We start from the raw sequence: 13,388 nt of genomic DNA, 5'->3' as shown, positions 1-13,388 counted from the left end.
AAGAGAAAAGGCTATATATAAAATATGGCTCCTGTCGAGAACACTCTCGATCTGGGTAGCTTTGAAGGAGAACGATCGATAGGCAGCCTGTGGTCCTAGTGATTTGCATTCCAATAGGCATTTGACTTGGTAGAAGCAAAAACACTTGGGTGGGTATATTGATCAATTATTGTATTTTGCGCCAAAAGAATAGGCAATTTATATATGTAAAATAATTTGTTAAATAAAATAAATAGGCATTTGACTTGGTAAAAGCAAATTAAAACACTTGGGTATATTGATTAATTATTGTGTTTTGAGCCAAAAGAATAGGCAATTTATATATGTATAATAATTTGTTAAATAAAATATTAATATGTAGTTGTCGTGTGTTCGTGTCTTTCACTTCTACCAACCATATATATAAGAGGTTTTGGTGGGTGTTTTAGTAACAACGGTAGTTACTCCTGCAATTAGGTTTTTGTAAAAATAATTATTAAGTAATTGATTCACGAGTTCACTGAAAATGTCAACAAGAGCGCATGCTCATCAAATTGAGATATCAACAAAATGATAAATTATATAAATATATATACTACACATCTCATTTTCAAATTTATCATTGAATTTATGAGGCCCAATGTAAATCCCACAAATTCAATGGTAGATTTGAAACTAGTTGTATGAAGATGTGTAGGGATCGATATATGCAGTGGCGGACCCACATTAAGGCCAGCAGAGGTCGTCGCCCTTATAATTGGTTTTAAAAAAATTATTTTATAAGAAAAATTGTTAAGTAATTTATCCACACTCCTACACGCGGTTTCTTATTGGATTTTTTTTTTTATTAGCCTCGTAAGGTAGGTATGTAGACTTGTAATGTAAGTTTCTTTTAGAATAAAAAGTATTGTAGATTATAATAGATTACAATTTGAAAAAAAAAAAAAAAAAAAGTATGAACCTCCTTCAAATTACATCCTTATTTATTTGTTTTTTTTATAGTTTTCTCTCATGGATTTTTTGTTTTTTTGCCACGTAGACTTTTCTTCCAAAAGTAAATATTTTCTTTTAATTTTAAGTTTATATTCTAAATTGCATCAGTGACTTCTAAATTGTAGTTGTTTTTATTTTTTATTTTATTTTTTTATGTATAGTACTATTTTTGTTATTACTGTCTATTATGATTGTTGTTTGTTTTTGTTTTAAAATTACTTAAGTTACTAAATTAATACACCATAAACTAGTTAGTTTGTCCGTTTTGATAATATCTTTTGTAAGAAAATTAAAATATGATTGGAGGTCTAATGATCATCTCTGCACATGCTGCCCTTTCAGTTTATCTTCTTTTTGAGATTTTGATGGAACTTCACATAGAGTCAATATTAGGTGACATTTTTACTAGTATTTAATTATTCTTAATTCGTTTGTGAGTCTAAACCTTTTATGTTATATAATTTAGCTCGTAGTTTGTTACTTGTGAGAATGAAAATAAATTTTTAGGAACTTTAATTCAAATTCTATATTTGATAATTTTAATTATCTACAAAACTAAATGCTGCAATTTTAGATACTTTATTTTTTTGCTTTTACTAGTGTCTATATGTTACCTTACTTAACATATCAATTGTTGCGCCCTTATACTCTTACTATGTTATAAAATATTTTATTTTTATTTTAGATTGTGATTATTAATTTTTTTTATGTATAGTAAAAATATAGAACAAAAAAATTTTTTTATAAAAAAAAAAAAAAAAAAAAAAAAACCGACTTCCCAAAGATAAATTTTTGACTTGGCCGCTGAGGGCGCGTCTGCGTCATAAACAGGCCTATATGAACGGTTTGTTACGTAGTACAACACTGCCTCGGAATCAAGTTGGCCCAAGCCTGCACGTAGGCCCTTCTAGAATGTGTACGACCATATATTTGTTTGTTTATATTAATATATATATTTACATATATGCACATGCAGTACATTAGTACATTAGTACATTATGGTTAAGTAATTAAGTATTGGGTAAGGGCTCTTTTGACGCAAAATGTTTTCTTACCAACTTTTGCTTCTAAACACAACCAAACATGTACCGTGTCTATACATACAACAATAAATCATAATTGGCTGCCCCGCCATTAATTTCGACAAAAGCAATATATAGACGTTTATTGATAGAATAAAACTATGGTTTATTAAGCATTACTGGCATTCATATGGTTTTTGAGCACTGTAACTAGAAGTTAAGGGCTTGTTTGCTAATACCTTCTTATCTTTTATTTTTAATTTTTTTTATACCTAAAATAATAAAAATATTAACAAACAACTTTTATTTACTTTACATTATACTCAAAAATGCTTTCATATTTATGCGAGCTTGTTTGAGAGCGTCAAAGAAAAAAATGTAATAAAGTTAAAAGGAGTAATTAAGTGGGGTATGCTTGCAGGAGTAAGTGGGCATGCCTGCAGACGCACACGACAAATGTATAAAAAAAGAAAGTGTTGGTTGGAATCTTGGACTAGGATTTGCGTTGTTGGACAGGACATGCGTAGTAGTTGAGACGCGAGTCACTCTCTAATCTCTATGTGCCCTGTCATGGTTTGAAATTCATTAGCCGCCCTGCCTGTAGGCTATAGCTTCTAATACATTTGAAAATGGAAAAGGCTCGATCTCTGAATCAACTCCTCCCTAGCTAAGATACCTCTCTAACGTGCATGTATTATTATTATTATAAGGGAAGTGCTAAATCATATATTATATGAATATCGAATAAAAGCTATGATTTTATCTTAGAATTATGAATGACACACTAATTTTGTGTTAGGTTAATCCGACCAATTTAATTAAATGGGTCAAACACCTCAAACATAATACCTTAACTTTGTGTTAGGTTTATGTCGAATTTGCAAGTTGTGTAAAAAATTAAAAGTCATAAATGTTGGGTGTTAGGTTTAGATCGTGTCGAAACATACATAACTATAAAACTATATAGACCAGTCCCAACTCGTTAATTTTGTATCGAGTTCGTGACAATAATTGTTAATTTGCCCCAAACAAACATACCCAAAACACCATAAATTAACAAATGTATAATTCACCTAACCAAACAATTTAGACCCGCCTAGTTCGGGTTTTTGTTGACTAGCTACAAATAGGCTATATATGATCAAGAAATGGCTACCCGCTGGCGGATCCGATCATTTTAACATGAAGAATTTTAACGAAAAGACGATCTTACAATAAAATATATATATCGTAGACTTCTCTTTCTTAAAATACTAAATTAATAGATATATATATATATATATATATATATATATATATATATATTTTTTGTGTATAAACGACTGAATATTGTACGTACTATCATTTTCAACAGCGTTAGGAATGATTGTAAATTTGCTTAAGTCGAACTTAATTAGTGAGCATGTTAATTGGGCAAATTAAAAGCTTATTCTGGAAGAAAATGAGTGTTGATCTTGAAAGTTTGGATGGTATGATTGTTATTGGACGTACCAAATTCCAAGACGTCCATTGCTTTCTGAAAGCCACGGCTGACGATACCCTGCGTCTTTATGTAAACATGTGTCAAACAAGTTCTAGACAAACATGCCTTTCGGAGGTGAAACTGAACCAACACACTTTTGACTTTAACAACAAACTGTTAAGCTCCTTAATTTATTTTTATTTTTATTTTTATTTTTTTAATATAAGTTGAGCTGAATGTTTCTGCGTTATATATATTTTTCTCGGTGGCAGCCTACTTTAATTTATTTGCCTGATTTAATTTGACTTATTTATCACAACTAGCTAAGTTTATTAATAAATACCACACAATATAATGTAATTATCTTTTATTCAATTTAATAAATTGTAGAACTCTTACTAGTGCGGACCGCTATTTATTTATTTGTATTCTTTATCTCTCCTGCTCTCTAGTCTTCTCTTATTTTATATTTTATATAAATTTCTACAATAATATCTGTCTTTATAGCTCACTAACCAACGGCTTACCACTCCTTTTTCTTTTTTTTTTCCTCTCTCTTTTGTGTCTTCAGTCTTCGTAAACTGGTCTAACCCAATAAATGGATTAAATAATTTGTTTTTGGGATGGCAAAGGTTTTTCTTTTTTTTGTTCAACAAAGTGGTTGGACGGACTTCTCCAATGCTCAAAAACAAAAATCATTCCATCATGGTTTTTCAACGGATCAAGATTTCAAGTACAATATGTGAAATGAGAAGTCTTATGTGAGAGGACATTCGAATGTCATTATGTTCGAACGTGTGTTCAGATATTAGTCCAATCAAATATGATTGTATATTGCACATGAGATATGATTTTCTATCAACTTTTCACACAATTAAAAATACAACTATTTTATGTGGCAGGAAATCATAAACTCTTAAAAAAAAAATAAAAAAATAAATAAAATTTATAACTATCCTATAATTTTCTGTTACATAAGATAATTGTGTTTTAATTACGTGAGAAGTTTGACAAAAAAAAATTACATGGACTTGTTTAACAGTCTATAGGTCTAGGCTGTACTCATTACACGGAATCACGAACCGTTGGTGAACAATGTTTAAGGTTGTACTCCACCAATTGTACTGAAATTGTACTGACCGACAAAAATAAGCATGATTTCTTAAGCGGCACCTTTGGGCATAATTATAAGGTATTAAGGTGGAAGCTACAAATCAAGCATCTTTAGTGCAGATGTTTGTTAAAATGGACCATTCAGATAGTGAAACTTAAGAAACCCATATCCATTAAAAGAGCGCCCCCATTTGGTAACTTCGTACTCAAGCAAATCCATTTGTTTCCACATTTTTCAGTTTCAGATTGCCAGTACATGAAGCAACCATATATTTTCAGACTTGTTTCATTCAAAAAAAAAAAAATTACGTGCATTCAATAAATAAATTAAAAATTGACAGATATCATATTCTCACATGATTTAAGAATAGATGTTAATTAATAAATTACGTTGAAAAAGTTTCTTCCGATCCAATTCAATGAAAAACTTTTTATGACCTAAGATAACGTCAAGTCCCATCAATCAAGAAATCCATCTTTTTATAATCTAAGATAACGTCAAGTCCCGTCATTCAAGAATTCCATCATTCAACTCAAAATAAAGATGTATCACATGTAACGACGACATTGGAGTTCAAATTATGCACAATTTGCAAATGCAATAATAAGGTAATACAGAAAATCAAGGATTGTGTACAAAAAAGACAATGACATGGATGTATAAAATTTGAGACATTTTTCCTTCAAATTGAGTTGGAAAAAATTCCTTAAACTCAATCTATAAAATTGTCATGTGTCTTTCAACACTTGAAAAGTTTTTTTTCTTTTTCTTTTTTTTTTAATAATATGTGCTTCTCACTTGTCAAGGGATAGATGAACTTCGAAAACTCTACCCTAAATTTAGGCCCCCCAAAAGAGTAGGAACAAAACTTAACATTATGTGACGTAAAAAATTATTGTCAATCAGCTTAACACAGCACCATAATAAGCATGTAATCTATAGAAACATTGTCATACAGGTTATCTCAGCGTCATCGCAAACAATAAACAATAGAAAACAAATATGACCACTGACAATAGAGGAGCTACAAAATTGGGATGATTGTGCCGTTGCTATGAGCAAACACTCTCCAGTATCATAGTATAATCTCTAGTGCGGTTTTGGAACATAACCATCAACTGCAAAATTCCGTGTGGCAGCGGGAATAGCTAAACGAATTCCCTCAAGTTCAGGTTTTGCAATCACTTGACAACCCAGACGAGATCTGCAAAATCCCAAGCACAGAATTAGATCTTGGTGTCCAAAAGAAAAGAAATTTTATTTTTTTTAATCTGGATCGTACATAATGAAAAATTATTTCAAGTTCATGCAAGAAGGAACCAACGTTTCTGTAAGCCCAAAGGCCAGATCTAGCATGTCATTTTCTTCGTCAGTAGGGTCTTCTAACTTATTGTACTGCTCCATGTCCTACCATAAGATTCAAAAGTTAGCCCCTCAAATTTTAGCTCAAGAAAATGTTGGACTAAACACATGAATGTCCAACAGTACGCGTGTTTCGGTACATATAGCCAAATATATACCATCACAATCACATGACATGTTGAACAGGCAAGCGATCCTTCACATGCTCCTGACATGACATTAAAGGTAGAGCATTAGATTTTGGAACTATGATCAAAGAAATACGAGCTCATTGACAAAGAAATTATTGATCCATCAATTTCCTTGCAACTGAAAGAAAAAAACTTGAATCCCAAGAAAAACAAGAGCTCGGGGTTACAGTTGAAAGGAAGTACTCAAAACTATGGTTGTCAGCATGTCCCTCAAGAGTCAGTGAAATGTCCCACAATGCCCCAAGTTATAAGAAATAACTTTAGTAAGAATACCTCTAGATAGCATCAATCATAAGAAACAAAATTAGGTAAAGATGCAAAACTCTGGACTAAATAAGCATCAGAATCCTTGCCTTCAAGTTCTATATCATTTTCATGAGCAGCTTCTAACATGGACATTCCAATAGGGACCTTGATGTGCTTTTCCTCTCCATCCTTGTCAACAAATGTGACGGATATCCTGCAAAATAAAGCATCCCAGTAAAAAGAATGCAGATCTGATTTGGAGGAAAGGAAAAGCAATGATGTCCCCGGGGAGGCCAGGACACTTGATGCATTCTACTCATGGATGCCAATTGTGTACAATATCAATTAGAATTTCATATCTTCAGATGATTGATGGCATAACACGCACAAACGCATGCACAAAAAAAATATAATTTGCTATTAAGATAAAGAGACACCAGCACAACGACATGAGACATCCACAAATCAGAGATATATGTACTCATATCTGCTACTATTACTGCTGCCATGGGTGGAGCTACACTATGTCCAGTGCAGGCAATTGCACCCCAAGGACTTTGAAAATAACTAGAGTAGATTAAAATTGTAAGAGAACTTTTTAATATCATTTGGTATTGCACCCACTAAAAATAGGCAGGATCTATGTGAAGTTCAAAAGCATCCCACCGTCGGAAAAGATCAAGTACGGGTCTATTTAAAATTTTAAAGGCCATTTAGTCTAAAGTTAAAAGATTATGTTTAGGAGTCATTGACAATAGTAGTATTCATGTAGAAATAAAAGCTCTCGCCTTTATTTAAAGAAAAAGGCGTGGTCTTTTCTATAATATTAAATTACAAAGATGATATTATACGGTCCATAAACAAAACAACAAAAGCACCTAAATGATGAAACCTGTGTGTGTGTGTGTGAGAGAGTGAGAGAGAGAGAGAGAGGAGAAATAAAATTACATATCATATTTGACTCCTTTTTTTCTCTTCAAGAGCTACATAACTTTTAATGTTAATTATGTTTTTTTTATTCTATTGTCATAAATTTGATTGATTCTTTCAATACTTCTTATTTTTTGTACTTTCAAAGTTGAAAGTTTTGGCCTTTAATTGCACCCACTAAGTGAAAATCCTGGCTCTGCCACCTTTTTTCCTTTAGTCATTCTAAATTTCTCTCCTATCATCATCTTCACAATAATTGAACAGATCAGATGAGTTGTAGCAAGTCCATTGAGTACTTGACCAAAAACATAACTCTCCAAACATATGCAGATGTCGAACAGATGCCAAATGATGTGCGAATTCCAGCACACTACCTGTGCTACAAATTGACTGGATAAAATACCTGGCTGCTGAGTCAAAATTTTAACTTAAAAAAATCTTAACACATCACAAATACACCCTAAAAACGCCAAGGTGTGCCGGAGGATGCTGCATCCAAAAAAATGCTTTTCTTTGGAAGAGTTGATGCTACTCGACACAAAATGGGTTTGCAGATCTAGATAATCTACTTAACTCTTCCACGGTTATATGGCACTAAATTATCCACTAGCGGTGTATAAATTCATGTGACAATTGTGAACACCATGTTCTTGCAGTGCAAAAATGTTCTAGCAACCCATTTTAAACAACCAGAACTTACGTTTCCTCAGATGCATTGTCAGCAGTAGTGGTAGAAAAATGATGTGGCTTCTGAAATATGGCTTCCCGAAATAGCTTAGTTTTTGTATTTCGTTCAGACTGTTTCAAAGAACAAGAAAATCATAAATAAAAATCAGAAGTAAATATAATCTCATCTAAATTGTATGAGTAATTTAATAAAATAAAACAAATAAAAAAACAAATGTTTACCCAAAACTGTTGAAATAGGAACAGGTGATTTCAAATTACAGGAACGGGCAAAATATCCAGATTCTTTTAAGGATCCCCAAATTTAATTTTGGAGATCGATTGGTAGAATGTTGAGACTTTTCCCATTCACATAATTTGTAATGATCCATATCACATAATTGAAAATACCATTACCTATTCACATAAAATCCTCTTGATTGTACCTCGAGAATAAATAACTTTTAAGCCAGCCATCATAATCCATATATCATTCTCAAAAATCAATTACTCAATTAAGCCTTATTCTCATACATTGCTCACAATTCCCAATTTATTCAAACACTCCAAATAGTTCCGGACAATTATTAATGACAGTTTACACTTCTCACAGAAAAGGGAGTGGTTTTGACTCACAAATCTTCATTCTTGAATCTATTCCAAAATATACTTCAATGCTTGCCAAATCTTGTCATTAAACAGGGTTCGTAGTCTTGTCGGTACTTTTCCTAAATTATTCCCTCCACCAAAGCTTGATTTTGAAACTATGATTGACAGACAACAAAACTGTTTCATTCCTTTATAAAGAAAATCATGGGCAAACTAGTTTTGGTGCACGCAAAGAGCAGGAGACTACCACTTAAAAATGATAACTAAAATGTAAAACAACATAGATAAAATTTCTGGAACCACTGTGATCCAAGTACAAGGATAGATATGTAAATCTTCCACTGAACAAAAAGCCGTGGCATTGCAGCCTAGATCTGCAAGTAGATCCCATTATACGTCCATATGACTGTAAACCTAAAGGTCCATATTATATTTTGATGAAAAGCAAGGGGCACGATGAGTGATATGCTCATAGAAAAATCCATAACAACAATCACCAGGCTTCCATATTGTATGAGAAAAACAACAATATCTGATATACCTCAAAAAGAGGAAGGGACGGGATGATCCACTACTCTTTTGCTTGCCCTTTTGACTGGAAAGTTAATGTTCTGTAGGGAATAAGGCTCATTGATCACACAATTGCCTCATCCATCTAAACCCATATATGGGGCCACAACTAGCTATGGGAAATCAAGGCAGATCCTAGGACTAGGATTTATTTATTGTAATGGTGTATCAACAGTGACAACTAGCATTTAATTGAATTTAACTACCATGTAATACAGCTAACTTTGTCCGATTCAATCCAGAAACCCGTCAAGGAGTAAGCATCCAAGATTAAATTAAAATGTCGGCAACAGTGACAACTAGGTTATTTAACTTAAGTTTGCAGTGAACACCACTCACTTAACATCCATTTACATCATTCCATCTATTAAGTTTATATCTTCAACACTTAGGTTAATAATCCAACACCCACTTTACGATCACTAAAGGGAATCACAAGCAAGAGATAAAGCAAGGAAATACAAACCCATCCTTCTCAACAAGGACAAGTATACTGACCGGTGGTCGAAAATATTGGGTGTAAGGCCTTTGTGCACATCCTGCTCTATTTATGACTGCAGATTTTCCTGCCAAAAAGTACCCAACACAGAATTAACGATAATACACAGAAACCATATCCCCCACAAAACTACTTGGGTTCTTTGAGTCATTCACTGCATTTCAAATACTTAATTTGAGTTTACGAACATTTTATTATGAAAAAAAAACAAAACTGTATTCAGAAAATAGGACCCAATACAGAATCAACAATAATACACAGAACCCATATCCCCCATGTCAAAACTACTTGCGTTCTTCGAGTCTTTCACTGCATTTTAAATTGCTAATCTGATTTCAGGAACATTTTCTTATGGGAAAAAAAAAATGGGAAAGAAGAAGAAGCAAGATGTATACCTGTCGGGAGCTCTTTGAGGATCCAAATTCCAAGTCGTCTTGAAAGTTTAGAAACGAACATAATCGTCGCCGCACACTAAAACGCTGGCTAAACCACAAACCACGCAATTGAAATTAGCTTTTCAATTTAAAGGGAGTGAATCTCAAATAATAACGAAACCCCCAATACTCATAGATATATCTACCAAACTACTAACCACTGAATCAAAAAACTAACCATAGCTAAAGAGTTATATAATAAGAATTCAAGTACGGAACACCTAACTGAAAGGGGAAATGATGGCAACGAATCCAAATAGGAACGAACCTGAGGTCTCTTGGATTATGTTAGTGTTAGAGAGGTGTTCTCCTTTTGATTTTGGGCCGCCGGGACTCCAACTCAGGAAGAGGGCTTCGTGTTCGTGAAGCTCATCGAGGCTTCCAAAAACCAATCTAATAATAATCTATAGGAAAGTAGAATAAAACAAAAGCCCATAATAAAGTAAGACAAATGGAGATGCGGGGTATCGAACCCCGTGCCTCTCGCATGCAAAGCGAGCGCTCTACCGTTTGAGCTACATCCCCAACTTGAATTTAAAAAAAATTATTATTTATAAATATTTATTTGTTTATATCAGCAAGAGGAAGAACTTTACAGAAAATGCGGCGAATCTGGAAAATGCCTATCATTTTCTCTTGGCATTTAAGCACAACGGATGAATCGATGAGTTCGTGGACATAAAACTGTTAATCCAGTCCATTACAGCACAGTGGGGTAAGGCCTTTTGTGCACAATGGAGGAATTGAAGTTATTGGGTTTGATTTTCGGAGCTAAGGAGCCCCATTTGGGCCAAGCAATTGGATCCAAACCATTGATCCTAATGGCCCAAGCAAATTAGCTAGACAGTAGTTTTTTTTTTTTTTTTTTTTGAAACCAGCTAGACAGTTAGGAGAATGAGGGGGGATGCATCGTATGGGATAACTGATACACCACGTCTTTTTTTTTCTTTTATTTTTTGTAAGTACATCAAACAAAGAAATTCCAATGAAGAAAAATATAGGGCATGCCAACCCAACAAAGAATTCGGAATTAACCTCATTAGTGTAGGTAAATAAAAAAAATAAAAGAGAATGCAACAAATAAATGACATGGCCCTATATTTTCTTGGCACAAAGACCAAAAAAGGTGGTCGCCAATTAAGGTGACAAGGCAAGGCGTACCACAAATGATACAATTAAGAGGTACGAGAAGGATCACAAACCTCAAAAAGTCTAATAACCCAATCCATAACCCAACAAAGAAACAGTTACAGTGGCACACCCAAAGATGAATCACCTCATTAAAAAATACATTAATGGGGGACAAAATGAAGCCTATAGTAGAGATGGCTTTAACAGCCCGAAGCAAACTAGGAACATAAAATAAAAAAGCAAATCAGAACATCAATAGCTGGTGGAGCGGAGGGGGTTTAAGATTCCCGATGCCTAAAGGTCGATCGCCAACTCATGAAAACCAAACGTTTGCAAGTGTGGCCAGAAGGAAGAGGGCCACCACAAACAACCAATAGCTGCAGCGGGGGAAGGCTAGGAGAAGGGATGGCCACGCACCGGCGTGTGGGAGTCTGTTGGAGACGGGGGTGGCGTTGGCGCAGGCGAAAGATGACGGGGAAGACAATGGTTTGGAGCGTGTTGACCTGGATCTGGCATACGAAAGTAGATCTACCTTCAAAAATTTCGACCTAAGATCCTTGACAAATCTTTTTGAAGACACAGAGGAGGGAGATGGCCAGGCCATTTGAGGTGGAGGGGGAGCCGTCGGAGCAGATGAACTAAGATAAGGCCTCCAAAGAGGCGAATAGGACTTCCAATAAGACTGTTAAGGCTTTTGAGGATGCAAATAGGGCCTTCGGAGAGGTAGTTGAAGCCTAAGAAGAGGCGAGAAGGGGAGGGGAAGAAGGAAAATGGGGGCATAGGGGAAAGGGGAGGAGGAGGGGATGAGTATTACCCCCTCCTCGTCAGTAGAGAGGAGTTTTTTTTTTTTTTTTGAGTCAGGAGAGAGAAGAAAGAGTTTAGCCGAAGCCTTGGGTCTTAAAACCTAATATGTCACGTCATTCTAACTGTCATGATATTTACAACAAAAAATTAGGCAACATCCTTAACCTACCAACAGGCAAGTAGCACAATATGGCATTTGGTAACGGGTGCATGAGGTAAGGAATTCAGTGTCACTACACTATAAGAACCGTACCTCACCAGCGAACGACACTTGGTGAAGGACCATACGTCACTAGAGGACGTAAGCTGAATGTGACGAAATGTCACACTTGGCCATAGTCATGTCCCATCAATGAACCGCACTTGGTTAGAGCCATACGGTGAAAATAAATACTTCATATAAGGGAAGACAACCACTCCATGTACATAATCTCTATATTCTTTTCCATTAGACAAAAACCTTTATTAAGTTAAGCATGAGAATTATTTCTAGTCGGCACCCTCCACAAGTCTTCAAACCTCACTATCATTTGTGGTTTGAATTTGATGGTACAATCAACTACATCAACAAGGTTTATTTATAAATTTGATGATTAAGTACTATTTTTTTTTATAAAAAAAAAATGAAGAGATTAAGAAAGGATTATTTTAGTTGTTTATCTACCCAAATTGGTTCTTCGAAGGAATATGGTTAACAATTAAAATTAAAGACTTCATCTAATTTTCTCTTTACTAAGCCTAGTCGTCATTGAAATTTGAACCCCATAAGAATTTTCAAACTAAAAATTCCCCTTATTCTATTCAATTTATACCAAAAAAAGAAGAAAAAGAAAAAAAGAAAAAGAAAAATTCAATGTCATGTGTTGATTGAAGTTCAACCACTTGAAGTTCAACCACATGCCAACTTCTATCACACCAAGGCCCATAGTTAATGGAAATCTCTAGAAATTTTTTGTTCAAATTTTACCTGAGGGAAGGAGGTTAGGGCCGGGGCCTTTGACAAATCTGATTGTTCTAGGGTGTAAATTGCAAATTAAGAATCATTATTCATTTCTTATAGGTTACCTCGTATTTTAATTTATAAAAGAAAAAAAAAGTCATGTATTTATTTTTTTATTTATTTATCGGTTTCCCATTAAATAAAAAAGATAAATGCTAGAGCATTTTCTGGTGTACATCTGGAATGCTATAAATGTAATTAAAAAATTACATCTATGCCATCGTAATTTTTTAATCAAAAAAAATTACATCTATGCCATTTTATATGTACAACAGGAAATGCTCTAGTACTCTTCAATAAAAAAAATAAAAATAAAAATAAAAATAAATAAATAGCATAGAAACCGTTGGTTTTAGCTTTGCGTGGTTAGGCAGAA

General features: G+C 34.0%; 1 protein-coding gene and 1 non-coding gene across 6 annotated transcripts; both read right to left on the bottom strand.

The window, feature by feature from the left end:
- Nucleotides 1–5,491: 5,491 nt before the first annotated feature.
- On the bottom strand, nt 5,492–10,479 carry LOC133857342 (uncharacterized). 5 transcript variants are annotated; one of them, XM_062292573.1, is made up of 8 exons: nt 10,346–10,479; nt 10,039–10,126; nt 9,643–9,710; nt 8,000–8,097; nt 6,477–6,583; nt 6,091–6,140; nt 5,895–5,977; nt 5,492–5,774 (listed from the first exon to the last, which is right to left on the bottom strand). In XM_062292573.1, exons 2-8 carry the CDS (start codon nt 10,097–10,099, stop codon nt 5,660–5,662), a joined length of 582 nt encoding a protein of 193 aa, XP_062148557.1. In that variant the 5' UTR covers nt 10,100–10,126; nt 10,346–10,479; the 3' UTR covers nt 5,492–5,659. The 5 variants fall into 5 exon arrangements, with proteins under 5 accessions (XP_062148557.1, XP_062148556.1, XP_062148560.1 ...); XM_062292572.1 differs by having other exon boundaries at nt 10,039–10,139; nt 10,347–10,469; XM_062292576.1 differs by having other exon boundaries at nt 10,039–10,122; nt 10,346–10,465.
- Nucleotides 10,480–10,529: 50 nt separating this feature from the next.
- On the bottom strand, nt 10,530–10,602 carry TRNAA-UGC (transfer RNA alanine (anticodon UGC)). Its single transcript has one exon. It is a non-coding gene; the product is annotated as a tRNA-Ala (tRNA).
- Nucleotides 10,603–13,388: the final 2,786 nt, after the last annotated feature.

The sequence above is a fragment of the Alnus glutinosa genome, chromosome 14, assembly GCF_958979055.1.
Source record: "Alnus glutinosa chromosome 14, dhAlnGlut1.1, whole genome shotgun sequence".
Lineage (NCBI taxonomy): Eukaryota > Viridiplantae > Streptophyta > Magnoliopsida > Fagales > Betulaceae > Alnus > Alnus glutinosa.
Note: the sequence above shows the minus strand (reverse complement) of the source record. Positions and strands in the feature narration are given on the sequence as shown.

Excerpts from the sequence above, each read along its gene's own strand:
- LOC133857342 (XM_062292573.1), bottom strand. The coding sequence starts at position 10,099 with ATGTTCGTTTCTAAACTTTCAAGACGACTTGGAATTTGGATCCTCAAA. Across the intron at positions 6,584-7,999 it reads GACAATGCATCTGAGGAAAC|GATATCCGTCACATTTGTTG; the intron begins GTAAGTTCTGGT and ends TTTATTTTGCAG. Across the intron at positions 6,141-6,476 it reads AAATGATATAGAACTTGAAG|GAGCATGTGAAGGATCGCTT; the intron begins GCAAGGATTCTG and ends ATGTCATGTCAG.